Below are 17,643 nucleotides of genomic sequence, written 5' to 3' on the forward strand. Positions count from 1 at the left end.
AGCTTTACAGTCCTGAATGTGAAGGTCACTGAGAGTAACCTTCATGATTTGGTTCATAGACCGGTCCTACTGAATCCAATGGCTGGAACACATTTAGCACAAAAAGTTTTCTACATATGTAGGAGAAGCGAATTACACACAAAGGCCACACCAATTAATTTTCTTGGTTAACAGAATAAAAAAAAATTTAAAAAAAATGCTAGGTTGGAAAAACAACATGAAAACAGAATCTCAGAGGAATTTGGTGCAATTTTACTTTGGAGCACACAGTTTCAGCATGTGAACAGGGTCAGGTGAAAATTTTCACCCCAGCCTTCTGTTTTCATGATTTTTTGTGTGCTAAAATTGAAAATAAAAATCCATTAACCAAGAAATTAAATTGGTGTAGCCTAAAGACTGGAAAATGAGGATAGCTGGGGAAAACAACATGGCAATAGTTTGTGTGTACAAAGCATGAAAAGATTTGAATCAATGTTGTCAAACAGACTACTTAAAAGAGTGTAAATGCATAGGTATGAAATTGCACTAAATACCTGAACTAAATCTCATGTTTTTTTTGCCAACCAAACTTCAAAAGAGTACTTTCTTCCCTCTTTTAAAAGTGCATGCAAAACTGGCAACGCCACACAAACCCTCTGCATCAAGGTGCTAAAAACTTTTAATCTTTTAATATTGAAAATGCAGCTTTTTCAATATTGGACCGCTATCTTGACAAAGGGGAGTTGCAAACATCAGTTTGACTTCAGAAAGAAAACCATTTATGTAAGATGACCTCACATACTGGCTGCTAACTGATCACTGCTATCTACACAGGAAGGTATGGCTAGTCTCTACCAGACTAACTACGCCGGCTATAGGGAGAATATTTGCCGGGGGACTTTGGCCATGGAGGGTTACATTCGCAGGCCTAGCAATATAGGACCCTCTCTCCGTAGCCGACTCCCTTCATACAATTGGCTCTATTTGGCCAATTTCTACTATTTTCCCAATGACCCGCGGAGGCTGGTAGAGCCTAGGTATGGCAGTTATGGCACAGGAAAACATGGAGCCGCACAGAGGAGAGTTGGACAGTGACCAGCTCTGTTCATGTTCACCTGGTCCACACAATAAATAGGTCAGTAGTGACATCACCGCTATTTTCCATACCTGTCCCCCCATTCATGTTTGAAGAGTGTATTATACTTCTGGCAGTCAACTGCAGAAAAATTTCACCGCTTTCCGGGCATCGTTATTTTCTTAGACTGCCAGGGGCACAAAGATAGTGTTAGCTAAATTCCTAATTTTCTACCATCTTTGTTCCTGCAATGAAGTATTTTTCCCACAGACATAACATGGATACAACTGAACATGAGTGTTCAATGGTAGCTGTCCAACAGGCTTGTTCATGGTCAGAGTTAAGTTGGCAAACATAAAAAAGCTCACTACTACTTGCGTCACTATCACTCATGCAAGTCAGGAACAAGTCAATGAAGTCCTATGCTGCACAAACGAAGCATCATATCTGTTCACCCTGAAATGCAATACCATATAATGTTTGGTGACAGGAGTGATTTGTCAGTGCTTTTCCTTCAGTATATGTTCCCATGCTTCGCAGCGCATGCCCTGGTACACCGCCAGCTTGTTGACTTTTTGTAACTTGAGCAAACCTCTTGCATATTCAAACAAAATAGTGTTGACTGACAAAAAATGGATTGTTAAAGACTTTTCAAATCTGTACACTGACCTGTTCTTGCAGCATAAGATTCCCATTTTGGATTCAAGCAATGATTGATTAGTTGGCACATAAACGTTATTGATATTATTTATGTAACATTATCTGAACTGAGACAGTGACTGAAAAAGAAACATGGAAAAATCAACATTTTTGTGTCACACATGTCATAAAACTTTTACCATGCTGCACTCATTCCCGAATCATAGATAATTCAGCATGTTAAGATTCAACAAATGCACAGAAATTACATACAGTTCGTGACCTTGGAAATCAGTGCCCTCCCATGGTGTGGAACAACATGCATTGCCACATTGCTCACATGTCAGCATCCTGCCAACATCTATCCATGTACGTCTGTGTTGTCCTTTATCAGTGAACATAGAAGACCAGCACTACACTCAGGTGGAAGCCAACTTGGACTGAGATCATCCAAAACAGTAACACCTGCCAATTGCACTTTGAAAGTATAAAAGGAATTTAATAAAAGATTAAAGCTATCTGTAGAAAGTATAACCAATGGCATTTGAGTGACTTCCCTATGGCATATTGTATTTGACATTTTGGACACCAACGCACTTACAGCTGGAAAAAAAGTTTTCATATTCCTCTTATCTCTATTTCTCCTATCATCTCCTTACTCAGGCATTCACTTTAGTTATAATTCATAAGATGCATTTTTGTTTGTTTGTTTTATTTAGATCTCCATTAGTGATATACAATATCACTAATGATAATATCACTAAGGGTAATTTTTGATCATGTCCACTATCAAAAGGCCACAAGGGCAGAGGTTTTTGATCGTAAAAGTGAAATGATGGAGGAGAGAGTTCCTTGGCAAGTCTATGGCTATTGTATGGTGCAAAGGTGTTCGGAACCATGCCCGTAGCCAGGGGGGGTTCGGACGAACCCCCCCACAGGCTTGAAGGTCCACTTGAAGGTCCACTTTCACAGGCTTGAAGGTCCACTTTTTGATGTTCAAGATTTTTTTTTCAAGGCGGACTTATTTGCATCACCAGCAAGGCCACAGAGGCTATAATCCTAGAAAAAACTGCTCACTTTGTCACTGATTTTTCCTCTGAAACCCTTTCAAAAACACAGGAAATGGCCTTTCAGAAGGTTAAATTTTTGAAATTTTACACGCTCGAAGGTCCACTTTTTAACGTCCAAGTTTTTTATTAAAGGTGGACTTATTTGTATCACCAGCGGGGCTGGAATCCAAGAAAAACTGCTCACTTTGTCTCTGATTTCTATCTTTGAAATCCTCTCAAAAACACAGGAAATGCCATATCAGAAGGTTCAATTTTTAAAATTTCCCGGGGGGGCATACCCCCGGACCCCCCTAGGAAGCTCGCGCCTGCGGCGCTCGCTGGTCCCTCAAACATTAAAACGAACACCACCAATCGGGCATGGGAACGAAACTTGAACCTACGGCTTATGCTGATATATGCTCATGCAACGTTACATGTTATGCAAATAGAATCGGAAGAGGGCGCTGTTGCACGGCTAATGGGGTTGTGATGACATATAAAGAAAACGGGACAAATAGAAAGCTCGACAAAAACGCATAAAAGCACGTAAAAAACAGCCGGACCCAGTCCTCTGCTTGGAGAGTATGACCCACAAAGGTGCAGACAAATGTATGTACTCAGGACCCTTCTAGTATAAAAGATTTGGTAAAAGTTTTGATGTGTGGAAAAAGAATATCCAAGGAGGTGGAATATCGAAGAGTTAGAATTACTTGAAGTTGATGCTGATAACTATGGTCTTCAGTTATAAACGTTAGAGGCAGAGACGTATTGAATTAATTTCATTGAGTCCCCAGAACATTCTTTGAAACCCGTAAGCTTTCCTTGTATTCAAATTTTTTTTTTCTCGTTTTATTGGAATATTGCTGGGCCATGGGGGCTTTCTGAGTGCGACGCGGCGCGGTCGTCTATCTGAAGTTTTGAACCAGTCGGGCCCGACCAAATTTGTATGCAGATTTTCAGTAGCTTTACATCTCGACTCAAGGCATCCGGTTATGATCCGGTTAATTTTGTCAAATTAGAGCATATCTTGGCCCAATTCATTGGAGGCTAGGTATTGGGAGAAATCCGTCTGCGACCCTGACAGAGAGCACCTGTGTGCGCATAAATTCGTCCTTCTAGTGTCTCGTTTTCGAAAGGTTCTCTTGTCAGGGGAGGCTATGACAGAGGGAATGAGTTGTCATAAGAAGCTGCTTGACAGAACAGACCACCGACAGGAATCTATTAACTTTTCCGTCTGAAGACTACTAGCTGAACTCTTCTGAGTCTTCCCAAGAATGCCCTCAATATAAAGTCAATATGCTTTACGGTATCAAACCGTGCGACCGGTGCGACCAAGGAGCGTAACTTGCTATCTTCGGCTTGAAGGTTAAGAATAAAATAAGGGCGGCAGAGGAAAAGAAATAAATACAGGTGGAACATCTGACCATTCAAGACAACAGAGGGATATGAAATATATAAGTACATACTTGGGGACATTCTCAATATGTCGCCTGGCAACCTTGTCCAAGCTGCCGCTGTCAGTTTGTCACCGAGGGAGGTAAGTGTGTGTATTGTAAATTTACTAATGACTGATCAATTCTGATGATGCGTTCTAACCAAAATACCATTTTCTTTCCCATTCTGTGCGTTTGGTCCGTGGAAAGTGGGAAAGAGAAACTGTTCTGCTGGCGCCCTTGATTGAGAGTCAAGATGGCGCGCGGTCAGCTCGCCGCAACCGGCCAACCGTAGATCGCCTTGGAGTTGGGCTTGTGGAGTGTTGACGTTGTCCCCACCCGTGTTCACCATTCACGACACAACATTAAACTATTGGCTTTTCGATGCCTTAGGGTGTATCTAGAACTGACAAAAGAGAGGAAAGAACGTTGGCAAGGGGGCCAATAACTTGACAGCTTACCCCGCACAGTCCGAGATTTGGCCGCCATGACAGCACAAGGAGTGTGTGAGACCCAACTTTTATCACGCGTTTTTTCCTCGCAGTTTACAAGATATCTGGAACACCACGACGGAGATCATTAGCCAAGGGGTTGGTTACGAAAACGCAAATGCGATCAAGTTCACACTCGGTCCAGAAATGACCAGAAATAGCCACAACTTGGAAAGTTTCACAGAGCGTCAACGCTTTCCTTGCAAAAAGTCGCCGTTTCTACCATCTAAATTGCATTGCCATCGACAAACGTTGCCTGAGACGTGAAGCGTAATTCCTCGTCCACCTCTCGGGCACAAGAAAGTGTGTGGTTCGTACTTGCCTACCGGATAGCAAAGGTGGACGTTCGACAGAGAAGCACAACTTTTCGCACGGGAAGCCATTTTGCGAGAGTAGGGAGGGCGCTAGTGTGTATTGCTTCCGATCACGTCCGCAATACAAGTATAAACCTGGTGCAACACCGCTAGGAGGCTAAATCCTCTGTACTCGTCTCATCGTGCAACAGACGTCCGCAGACATGGCAGATACCGCAGCTTCTCCCAAGAAGGCCAAGGCGAAGAAGCCTAAGGCACCAGCAGCCCACCCACCATGCAGTGACATGATCACTGCGGCCATCACCGCTCTGAAGGACCGCAAAGGCACGTCCCTGGCGGCCATCAAGAAGTACGTGGCGGCCAACTACAAGTTCGACGTGGACAAGCAGGGGCATGTCCTCAGGCGCACCCTGAAGCGCATGGTGGAGAAGGGAGTTCTGACCCAGCCCAAGGGCAAGGGCGCCTCTGGCTCCTTCAAGATCAGTGCTGCCGCCCAGAAGCCGGCCAAACCCAAGAAGAAGCCCGCAGCCAAGAAGCCCGCAGCCAAGAAGGTGAAGAAGGCAAAGAAGCCAGCTGCCAAGAAACCTGCGGCCAAAAAGGCAAAGAAGTCTCCCAAGAAGGCAGCAAAGAAATCTCCCAAGAAGGCGGCAAAGAAGTCTCCTGCCAAGAAGGTCAAGAAACCCGCCGCCAAGAAGGCGAAGAAGCCAGCTGCCAAAAAGGCAACAAAGAAGGCGGCGAAGAAGCCGGCCAAGAAGTAAGAAGCCATCCTAGACCAAACTACACCGGCCCTTTTCAGGGCCAACCACATCTTCCCAGAAGGACTATTGCATATCACTTGATCGGCAATCATTAAAATTACTAGTTTGTATGTATATCATGATATGATAAGGTGGGGGGGGGGGACTGTAACGGTGTTACAGTTTCTTGAATTGAAAGATCCCCAATAGTGAATAGCAATCCCCAATAATTACAGTACTTCACCTATCTTCCTGGAGTGATTATAACAAACACATAACATTGCTAAACGGTACCAGAAATATCAAAGATGAAAAGAAGGCTGCTGAGGGTTGACGGATGTCAAGGAAGTTAGAACAAACATGTTTATAATAATGTGCAGATTGTAACCAACTTCATGCCAAGAAGTACAAAAATTATATTTCAACATGACGTACGGGAGATAGAAAAGAGGTTCGACTTGGTCAGTGTCATGATATACCATCTTGAGACGGAGTCGCGACTTTCATGGCGACTTTCCTTCCGTTCTTAAAATCTTGTCTGACGACCAGAAACCGAAACAAAGTTTCTGTGCAGAGCTTGCTGCAAATCCTGGATTCAGGCCTGGCTAGTTCTAACCAATCCGGGTTCAGCACTGCTCAGCAACGCCCAATGGGAGCGCGGGGCGAGGAACCAATCATTGGCCCCAATTCTTGGGAATATATGCAAGCGCCACCACATAAATAGCCAAGACCGCTTTTTGCACCAATCTTTCTTGTCAGTTCGCACAGGAGACTCAAACTCGCAATGGCTCGTACCAAGCAGACCGCCCGTAAGTCCACCGGAGGCAAGGCCCCCAGGAAGCAGCTGGCCACCAAGGCCGCTCGCAAGAGCGCCCCGGCCACCGGAGGTGTCAAGAAGCCTCATCGTTACAGGCCCGGTACCGTGGCCCTCAGGGAGATCCGTCGTTACCAGAAGTCCACCGAGCTGCTCATCCGCAAGCTGCCCTTCCAGCGCCTGGTCAGGGAGATCGCTCAGGACTTCAAGACCGACCTGCGCTTCCAGAGCTCTGCCGTCATGGCTCTGCAGGAGGCTAGCGAAGCCTACCTGGTCGGTCTCTTCGAGGACACCAACCTGTGCGCCATTCACGCCAAGCGTGTGACCATCATGCCCAAGGACATCCAGCTGGCCCGCCGTATCCGTGGCGAGCGTGCTTAAACACCCAGCCCGACCAAAGTAACCCCGGCCCTTTTCAGGGCCACCCACATTTTCCAAAAAGAACGATGTTGTTGTCATGTTATCCATTACTTCCCAAAGGTTATCTTTGTAATTATGCTACGTACGTGTGGGCCGTGCAACATTAGGATATGCAGAAATCACACGCATCTACCACTAGTTTGCACAGCGACGTTTACAAATAAGTCTTGGTTTGCGCGCAAATGTGTAGCCGGGAAGAGCATGGGGAACACTACAGTTTGTCAAATACATAGCTAAACGTGGAGGTTTTTTTTTTATGATGGCTATACTTGTACGTTTGACCATAGCACATGGTGATATTCGAGATATTGAAACCCTTCTTTTCACAAATATATAAGATCTTTGTGCTTGCAAGTCACGCGTTCGCCTGCAACCGCTTTAGTGCTCTCTCATAGGTCCGTAGACAATTGCCCAACATAAAAAAACACGGATGTGAGTCGATATTTGAATTTTCGTATCATCAAACACCATGCAAATTTGCCAGTTTCCCCTACGTTATTGGCAGCCTTTTGCAAACCACGTGTGTACATTGCAGCCGTCCTGCTTCCTATCACGTCCGCAATCGCCGGACAGGATCCAAAATTTGCATGAGCTCTCTTATAAATAGGTCGTGCACACTGCCTGCGACATTCGTTTTGTGCATCGACAGAAAACAGAATGCCACCCAAACCAGGAGGAAAAGCCGCCAAGAAGGCCGGAAAGGCCAGGCCCGCTGGAGCCAAGGGCAAGAGGAGGAGAAAGAGGAGGGAAACCTTCGGTGTCTACATCTACAAGGTGCTCAAGCAGGTGCACCCCGACACCGGTGTCTCCAGCAAAGCTATGGGCATCATGAACTCCTTCGTCAACGATATCTTCGAGCGTATCGCCGCCGAGGCTTCCCGCCTGGCTCACTACAACAAGCGCTCCACCATCAGCAGCCGGGAGATCCAGACCGCCGTGCGTCTGCTGCTGCCTGGCGAACTCGCCAAGCACGCCGTCAGCGAGGGCACCAAGGCCGTCACCAAGTACACCAGCTCCAAGTAAACCGCCTGACTTCCAGTTTACCCCGGCCCTTTTCAGGGCCACCCACATCTTCCAAAAAGCCCTGTATCGTGTCTTTAGGTATATATATATCGTGTATTGGTGCACTGCACCGCCTAGCACGTTGCGGGAAATACTTGCTAGAAGAGGTTTATTTCGGTAGCTTTATGTAGCGTTACTGTATCTTATGGTGTATTTTTCGTTCCAGCTACGAACAGATCGACATAGGTAACGATTAACAATAAATATAGAGCGGCAATGATAAGACTCAGGATCAATGATAAGACTCAGTATCAATAGTCAGTTTACACAGAAACGGAGAGGCACAACCGCATTCTTACACATACACATTTTGCTCTACTGTGATCGACTGAACACAGAGACACTATTATTACCTTCGCCAAGAAAGTTATTTTGCATAGCGTTCGTGTGTGTGTACATGTATCCTGTGTACACGATAACTCAAGAATGCCTGGATGGATTGTCTTGGTTTACATAATTCATGAGGAAATGCTACAATAGCCTTTTTTTACTATGATAAGACTTTCATACTTTGAACAACTTGTTTCATTTGGTACGGAAGATGATCAACTATCATTAATGCAAATGAGGTCCTTATTTATGATATGCCACTCGAAAAGGCTAACATCAGTCGTCGAAGGACGTGGAACTTTTTTCATCGTGCCATGTTGGTTTTACTGATGCGAGCGTGCGAATAAAAAAATAGCCTTTTCCTACAGGGAGGTTGGACAAAACACTATGGTATTGGTATACGTATTAGCTTGATTTATTAGATTTTTTTTTCATTTTTGATCTTTCAAAACTCCTTTTGACTTTGTCATTCTGCGACTTGCTTCAGTATTCGTTTTCCGAATTATATATTTTTTGGCAATATACAGCATGTATACGTATTTTCTCATTTTGCGGCTGCTTTTTTACGACTTACCGTAGAAAACCTATACATTTTTAGGGTGGTTCCTGAATTCAATTAGATCTACTAGTAACTGAGTAACTAATTTCCAAGGGAGCCGGTTTACATATCATGATACACAACAATCAGCATACATATCAAGAACGGAAGGAATGAAGGCATTTATTGTATATGTACACATATACCCACAGGTCACAACGTTAACACAAACATGTCAAATTACTACAATGATTATAAACTACATGGATTCGACTTCTCTCCGCCACCCCTAATACATTCCCAATAGTATGAAATATACGAGTAATTTCAAGTTGGTATAATGTTGAATTCCTCAGTATTGCCTCTGTATGAAGTTGGGATCAACGAGAAGGGTCTGTACTAATCGGCTCCATGGAGCCAGCTCCATGGAGCTAGCTCCATGGAGCCGATTAGTACAGCCCTGCGGCTATTTTTTCCACCTCCATGGAGCTAGCTCTACGCTATCTGAATGCATTTATATGGTTCACGTCACCTTCAAGAAAAATACATATCCATGGTTCACGTCACCTTGAAAACAATCTAACTAAAAAAAATCAAGCTTCATAGAGCTGGCTCTAGCACAATGAATGCAGACACATGGTTCACGTCACCCTAAAGAGCTAGCTCCATGGAGCTATTAGTCCAATCCACGGCAGCTTTTTCCAGCTTCGTAGAGCTGGCTCTTTTTCCAGCTTCGTAGAGTTGGCTCTACGCACTTTGAATGCATACTTATGGTTCGCGTCACCACAATTTTTTTTTAATACTCCACCATGGATATACGCTCTGGTTAACGATAAACAAGCTTCATAGAGCTGGCTCCACGCACAATGAGTGCAGACTCATAGTTCACGTCTCCATCAAGAAAGTTTGTATCCCTTTTAGCTCCATAGAGCTAGCTCCATGGAGCTATTGATACAAGCCTTCGGCAATTTTTCCAGCTCCGTAGAGCTGGCTCTACGCACAATGAATGCAGACTCATGGTTAACGTCACCCTCAAGAAAAAAAAAGAAAAGAAAAATACTCCGCATGTATATAGGTTCTGGCTCCACGAACAATGAATGCAGACTCATGGTTTTCGTCACCCTCAAGAAAATTTTTATATCGTTTGTTTTAGCCCCATAGATGGTTCACGTCACCTTGAAAAAGATAGGAATTACTCCTCCATGGAGGGGCTTTACATAACATAACTTAGCGGCTCCGCGAACAATGAATGCAATACACGGTTCACGTCACCTTGACAAAAATAGAAATTACTCCTCCATGGAGGGGCTTTACAGAACGATAAACATAACTTGGCGGCTCCACGCAGAATGAATGCACAACATGGTCACCTTGACAAAAATAGAAATTACTCCTCCACGGGGGCTTTACCGAACGATAAAGATAACTTGGCGGCTCCACGCACAATGAATGCAATACATGGTTCAACGTCACATTGACAAAAATAGAAATTACTCCTCCACGAGGGCTTTACAGAACGATAAACATAACTTGGCGGCTCCACGCACAATGAATGCAATACATGGTTCACGTCACCTTGAAAAAAATCACGCCCCCAAGGGGCTTGTTGGCATCCCGAGGGCGAAGCTCTCTAAGAATGTACCTTAATTTGATCTGTTTGGCTTCATTGTATGTCTGTCTTCTTGTTGTTGTTGTAGTGACCCAGGTCAAGTAGGTCAAAAGTTGGCTCTCCTCTAGGATCATCTGATCATCTCTCAAGGGACAGCCGTGCTCTAAGTAATAGTTAGGCCATGGCTGAGGCCTTTCTAAGCGAAAATAGGGAAGCTCCTCCCACAAGGGGCTTCCTTGACTCCCGAGGCTTCGGCCGAGGGAGTCTGGAAGCCCCGAGTGGGGGAGCTTCACTATTTTCGCTTAGAAAGGCCGAGGCCATGGCCTAACTGTTTTAGAACATGGCCACATCCCCGAGGATTCTCTTTCTATCAATATGAATCAAAGATATATTGTTTTCAGCACATCATACTAGTATCATAAAAAAAAGGTAAAAAAAAAGTATTATATTGAAGCAGAATGACCTGTAAACAAGCTTCGTTCATGTCCTATCTGTTTTCAGAACCTGGCCACTACCACGAAGTTTCTCTTTTACAATTCATCCCCGTGTTCTCAAAATATTACATACAGACTTTGAACTGGGATTTTTTTACTGTTTGTTACTAAAATATTCCTTTTCTTTTCATTGGAGTACTGGAACTGTTTGATCATGAGTTGAGAGCATTATGTGTGTTCTTTAAAAAAAAATGTTATTCTGATTCCCAGTTTCCCCACTGTTTATAAACTTGACTTTCCATTTCATTGTAACAGTTGCTTAACTTGAATTTGTGCCTGTTAGTCTTTAAAGATTTGATTCAGTTTGATACTTTTGTTCTTGTGTGGCTGTAAGATAACGATGTCCTTATGTGAATCAAATATTGAACCCTCCCTATCCCCTTGGCAGTTAGCTGACACTGTGACCCAGGTCTCATGTGGGCAGGCCTGAGCAGTGATGCAGAAAAAGTGTGGTACTAACAACAAAAGTGTGGTACTAAGTCATTTGCATAATATGCAAATGACTTAGTACCACACTTTTTTGTATGCAAATGACTTAGTACCACACTTTTTTGTTAGTACCACACTTTTTCTGCACTACTGAGATATAGTCACAGTAATTGAAGGGCTCTCATTGGCTGAGGGGTAGTGGCCATGTTCTAACACGCGTTGGTTAGGGACTGAACTACGAAGCAGAAACACTGTCACAAAAATCGTATATATGTTTTTAAAAAGGGACATGTTTTTTTTATAAGGGGGCAAATTAAATCCACATATGTTTTGAAAATAGGGTCGTTTTTTTAAAGGGGGCAAATTAAATCCACATATGTTTTGAAAATGGGACATGTTTTTAAAAAGGGGGCAAATTAAATCCACATATGTTTTGAAAATAGGACATGGTTTTTCTTATGGGTCATATCTTTTAAAACAATATGCATCTTAAAAATAACCAAAATGAGAATATGAGACGAAAAAAAAACATACACCATTTTCATTTTGTACCGTGTATAAGTTTATTCCCCAATCCAGGAAACCCACCGGTTTGCAAAGTGGTGCTTTCAAAATGGTCTATCGTTTCCGATTTACCCCCCATTTTGATAGTGGTGCTTTCCAGTTACGCCGATTTCAAACTGGTCGATTTCAAAGTGGTCGATTTCAAACTCCAAACGGAAATGAAATGACGTAAGTCGGAAATGACGTAAGTCGACGCTCATCGCCAGAGAAGCCACCAAGTATCGGTGATCGCTGTTTACGTCCTTGTTTTCACCGTCTTGTACGCGTTTTCTGACCAGCTACGTGTCCCCAGGATATACCAGGTTTGTGTTGACTTTTTCACGTTGTAATAATTTTAGAGTTGCATGTTTAATCGGTACTTTATAGAATGTAAATCGTAATGCAGCCGTATCGTTTGGAAGATTACAAAACTACGCAAATTGCGTGCCGAGCTAGCTATCGAGGAACTCTTCACTTTACGTTGTAACAACTTGAGACGATCAATGATATGATATGTGGTTCAATTTTCGTTGATATGAATTGTTAAAATGTACAAACTTGCGATAGTTTTGCTCCGTAGTCAGTGAGGGGAATGGGGAGGGGGGCGAACGGCCGGCGCAACCATGTGCAAGTTCGGACACGATTTTTGTAGTCTGATACGAACCCAGGAAGCCACAAAAATAAATTTGTGTTTCTTATTCTGTTTGTTAAGAGACCTTAGCGAGTATAAATTTGTATGATCGTGCATTAGTTTGAAAGGAATATCTATCCAGATTCCAGACGAAGATTAAAATTACTTGTCCTTGCTGGCTGGCATGTTTTTCTCAGGTTTGTAAAAATATGCATAGCGTGTAAATTTACCACGTATTATTCATAGTTTTTTAGACATTTTGAATAACTTACCTTGTTGCCACTGGGAATTGTTGTTATGTCCATTTGAACGCATTTTCCTTGTTTCTTACTAATAGTATGCTCCAGAGGATCGGCACTGTAGGGATTTTCCCAGCCCTTGCTGCATATACACAGCACCTATGAGTGCTATGACCATACAATGTAGCTGTTGATGCATCATGCTGTCTACACAAGGATGAATGTCATGCATATGCACATGCATGTGTCAAAGTCTTTCAACCAACGGTTGAACCAAGGATATGTATATAAATTATAATGTATTTGAAACAACACACATTGACAGTTTAGTGCTTTCTGAAGCAATGAAAACATGTTGATTTTCATCCCTGCTGGATACAAGTATCTGTAAGCACATCGAAGTATGTGTTCTTATTTAATATGCGTACCTGATATACCTGGTGCTTTATAATATTGTAGATAATTAAGTTTGATGTGAACAAAATTTTTGTATTTGCAAATGATTGTAGAATATTTTGTAAGTGTTGGATTCCTCAGGGTAAATGAATTGAATGAATAGCTTGTACATGTAAATGAAAATTGATCCATTTCATGTAATGTTTCACAACACTCAGTCTCTTTATAAGAAGCTATGATTCTTCAATCTAGTTGTATCTATGCAGATGATGTCATTGTTTAGAAAATATGAGCATGATGGTGTAGCCTAGAATGTCCTTTGTTGCCTGTATCATACTTATCCGACCAGTGATATTGAATGAATCATGAGTAAATGATAAAGGTGTGATCTCTGTGTGTGTTCTCTGAACTTGATCTAATTATGTACTAATACATGTAGTGGGATGTTGTGTAGAAGTTCTCATGTATTTTTACTGTACGGACAAGCATGGTCTGTATGTCCTAATTGACGGAAAAAAAAATCACATGCAGATTGTACATTTTGTAGATTGTTCAATATTCATCCTTTGTCAGATGGCAAGGGTTTCTCCTCAAGTTCCTTTCTTACCTATTCTTATTATACTTATTCTTATTCAAAAATTCACCACTTTGTGTTTCAATATACATGTACGCTTTGGTCACTTTCAGTTTGTGACAGACTGTACATGTACATCCATCATTGTAGTATATGAATAGACCTTGGAGTGTATTTTCCATTCCCATTGAAGATGAAGATTGTGCTTTGTGAAGAATGCTGCTGTACCTTCAATGTATTGTGCAATGCAATGTACTAGTAGAGTAAAAGTTATCATCAATATGTAAGAAGAACTTGGGGGATTTCCCATGTGTCTCATATCTGTCGGACTGAGGCATGAAGTTGCAGGAAATGGATTTTTAATAATAATTACACTATAATAGTTAACATATTCTACGCAAAAGGCTACAACACTAATAGTATTTTTCTTGTGCAATAAAAACCTTACTTATATAAGAAAACCGTGGTTTCTTACATGCCTAAAGTTGAATCTTAGACAAGGCAATGATGTGAGGCTAAAATTGAAGGAAACATATTGTGTTATCTTGTCAAAATACAGTAGTCAACACATCCTAGAAAGAACTACTGAAGTCAAACGCAGGGGTTGGAGGGGGAAGTTCCGAACTCCAAACGTATGGTACATACCTTTATACTTATACTAGTTACAGTGTTCACTATCATGTATACACCTACTGAAATTGCATTGAAAAATTTGAATGTCTTCAGTTACACAAAAACAGTTAACATGTCCATGGAAGGTTGAAGCTGCTCCACAGACTTGTAGAATTTCGCTCCGAGTCAACAGTTCTTAGTGGCATCTGACTCCAGTCCTTGACTCGCAGATATGGCCCAGCCACTTTATTGCTGGTGTCCATAAAACTAGCAAAGAACAAAAAAAATATACACATATATTGACGAGCAACAGTGAAAGCTGATGAATAAATAAAATGTAACTAAATCGAAATGTTTTCATGTGCAAACTGGGATCAAATTATGTAGCATGTGTTCATGTTTGCCACGTTCATTACACAATTCTTTTCTCTCAAGAAATAGCCATTCTGTTATCCTTAGATCATACACACATATATTATAACATAATAAATCACAGCAACAAGGCATACACATGCGAGGCTCAACCTTTCTACCATTCTTCTTTGTATATGTTTGAAGTTTCCCGTAAGAATGGCCAACTATCCTGGAAAGCAACACCGTTTCACCAGAAGGTCTAGATGTGTCCATTATGTAAGCACATGCACACAGATAAAACATTATTACTAGTAACAAATGGTGGTGTATACGCGTGGTGAACATGTATTCGTACGAGTTCATGCCCCCCTCCCCCATCTGGCGTCATAATTTTTATAATTTACAAAACACGCATTTCCAGTCGAATTTAATCATATTTATGAAACAAACAAGACTTTATATAGTCTGAATTCAACACAAACCTGGTATATCCTGGGGACACGTAGTTGGTCAGAAAACGCGTACAAGACGGTGAAAACAAGGACGTAAACAGCGATCACCGATACTTGGTGGCTTCTCTGGCGATGAGCGTCGACTTACGTCATTTCCGACTTACGTCATTTCATTTCCGTTTGGAGTTTGAAATCGACCACTTTGAAATCGACCACTTTGAAATCGACCACTTTGAAATCGACCAGTTTGAAATCGGCGTAACTGGAAAGCACCACTATCAAAATGGGGGGTAAATCGGAAACGATAGACCATTTTGAAAGCACCACTTTGCAAACCGGTGGGTTTCCTGGATTGGGGAATAAACTTATACACGGTACAAAATGAAAATGGTGTATGTTTTTTTTTCGTCTCATATTCTCATTTTGGTTATTTTTAAGATGCATATTGTTTTAAAAGATATGACCCATAAGAAAAACCATGTCCTATTTTCAAAACATATGTGGATTTAATTTGCCCCCTTTTAAAAAACATGTCCCATTTTCAAAACATATGTGGATTTAATTTGCCCCCTTTTTAAAAACATGTGCCATTTTCAAAACATATGTGGATTTAATTTGCCCCCTTTAAAAAAACGGCCCTATTTTCAAAACATATGTGGATTTAATTTGCCCCCTTATAAAAAAAACATGTCCCTTTTTAAAAACATATATACGATTTTTGTGACAGTGTTTCTGCTTCGTACTGAACGGTATTTATCGGGGGGGAGAGGGCCGGTCGTCAGGGGGGGAGGGCCTAGGAAAAATTTTGACCTGGGGGGAGGGCCTAGGAAAAAAAATTGGCAAGGGGGGAGGGCCTAGGAAAAAAATTTGATCCCTTTCAGAATCTTCAAACACATATCTAAATGTCTAAAAATGGGCTCCGAGCCACTCAGAAAACCCCATGTTTTGCGCTTGTAGCTGAGCGCGCGCCGCTTCACGGCGCATGTACAGATACATTGTCACAGTGGTAAGGTTAGAATAAGAAATGCAACGTCAGATATCTTGATATTTATGGTGGATGGATATGATACTAAAATATCCTTTTGATATATATTGATATATAGTATAAACGTGGCTTGCGACTCTATACAAATCATGTGCAGAGCGGCGTTCTGCGCTGAGGGGAGGAGACGCTCAGCGCGACCTTTATGAACTGTTCTACACTCGAGTTCCCAGAATATTTCCGTCAGGTTGATTGCCCAATGTCCAGCAATGTACTTTTGGAAATATCAAATCATACACTGTGACCATACAGCACCCATAAAAACGTTCAAAAAATTTACGGAAGTTATTAGTAAGGAATAAGGAAACCGATACCGCGCGTTGTTTGAACGTGGGTGCCATCTTGAAAAAATATGACGGCCGAGAACATAAAACAAAACAGGTAATGGCCGGCCTAAATTAATGATTTGTAACTGACAATATATTCTATGATAAGTCCTGAAAAAGCAAGAAAAATGACATTGAATTACAAAACAAAAATAGTGGCTTCGTTTGACGCAATGCCATTACGTAGCGGCATCTCCAAGATGTTAAAACATATTCAACGATCGTCACACAAACTTACTTGTTTTGTATTCACCTTTAATATTCACCTTGAAGCTCAGCCAGTAGGTACATGTACCCTATTACACATGAGGCATAAAGCTATACATAACACGCAAGAAAAAAACAGGTTTAACAGTTTGCGTGCGATTATAAACTTGGCTCGAAATAACGAAATTACCGCGGCTTCCAACGCCCTCCCCCTTTTGCGTCACGGCCACGGTTCGAATCTGATACCACAGTGCAAGCACCTCTCGTCCTGAAGAGGGCTCCAAAACGGTAAGTTCTATCAATTAAGTTTCCGAATGATACACGTCGGATAAACTTGCGCTTGATAAGTTCTGGAGTGCCTCCTTGCACATGGTTCACTGCAAGCAAAAGCACAAATGTAGCAAATTTACATCCTGGGCTGTTGGGACGGAGTTTGGCACGGTTACCATGGTGGCGGAGTGGTGGACAGCGGTGTGCCTTTCATCTCTTTAGAAGTTTTGCTGTGGGCGTGGCAGAAACGCAATGATCCAGGTTTCGCGGGAATTTTGCAGTGGGGCGGAGCTAAGATCACGAAACCGTAAACATGGTCACATAGGGGCGTGTGGCGGTTCTGGGACTGTTGGCGGACTTTTCCATGCTGTTTCTTCAGTCTTATCCAATTCCAGTGACTTCTGTAGTTGAAGATGGCAAATGTAGAAGTACACAAAAAAATCCCAGACTATATTCAACGGCTACTTAAGCTTCGCAGGACTGTAGTAAAGTTTGAGTGCTGTGTTTCTCGGGCCAGTTCTTCAAAACGTACATTTCAAATGGAAAGTGTGGTTTTGACGATGCTATTGGGTGAAAGTTACAAA

General features: G+C 42.2%; 3 protein-coding genes and 2 long non-coding RNA genes across 5 annotated transcripts; 4 read left to right on the top strand and 1 right to left on the bottom strand.

Annotated features, from left to right (window-relative positions):
• The first annotated feature begins 5,159 nt into the window (after positions 1-5,159).
• Positions 5,160-5,852, top strand: LOC136440376 (histone H1E-like). The gene has a single exon (XM_066436396.1). It carries the CDS (start codon positions 5,184-5,186, stop codon positions 5,736-5,738), a length of 555 nt encoding a protein of 184 aa, XP_066292493.1. The 5' UTR covers positions 5,160-5,183; the 3' UTR covers positions 5,739-5,852.
• A 58-nt stretch (positions 5,853-5,910) lies between these two features.
• LOC136440378 (histone H3) lies at positions 5,911-6,998 on the top strand. Its single transcript, XM_066436398.1, has one exon. The coding sequence runs from the start codon at positions 6,502-6,504 to the stop codon at positions 6,910-6,912; it is 411 nt and encodes a 136-aa protein (XP_066292495.1). The 5' UTR covers positions 5,911-6,501; the 3' UTR covers positions 6,913-6,998.
• Positions 6,999-7,422: 424 nt separating this feature from the next.
• LOC136440382 (histone H2B-like) lies at positions 7,423-8,230 on the top strand. The gene has a single exon (XM_066436404.1). It carries the CDS (start codon positions 7,609-7,611, stop codon positions 7,972-7,974), a length of 366 nt encoding a protein of 121 aa, XP_066292501.1. The 5' UTR covers positions 7,423-7,608; the 3' UTR covers positions 7,975-8,230.
• A 3,415-nt stretch (positions 8,231-11,645) lies between these two features.
• Positions 11,646-14,257, top strand: LOC136440025 (uncharacterized). Its single transcript, XR_010756610.1, has 2 exons — positions 11,646-12,279; positions 12,925-14,257. It is a non-coding gene; the product is annotated as an uncharacterized lncRNA (long non-coding RNA).
• On the bottom strand, positions 14,139-15,960 carry LOC136440026 (uncharacterized). Its single transcript, XR_010756611.1, has 2 exons — positions 15,245-15,960; positions 14,139-14,675 (listed from the first exon to the last, which is right to left on the bottom strand). It is a non-coding gene; the product is annotated as an uncharacterized lncRNA (long non-coding RNA).
• Between the last annotated feature and the right edge of the window lie 1,683 nt (positions 15,961-17,643).

The sequence above is a fragment of the Branchiostoma lanceolatum genome, chromosome 8 (genome assembly GCF_035083965.1).
Source record: "Branchiostoma lanceolatum isolate klBraLanc5 chromosome 8, klBraLanc5.hap2, whole genome shotgun sequence".
NCBI classification, from domain to species: domain Eukaryota; kingdom Metazoa; phylum Chordata; class Leptocardii; order Amphioxiformes; family Branchiostomatidae; genus Branchiostoma; species Branchiostoma lanceolatum.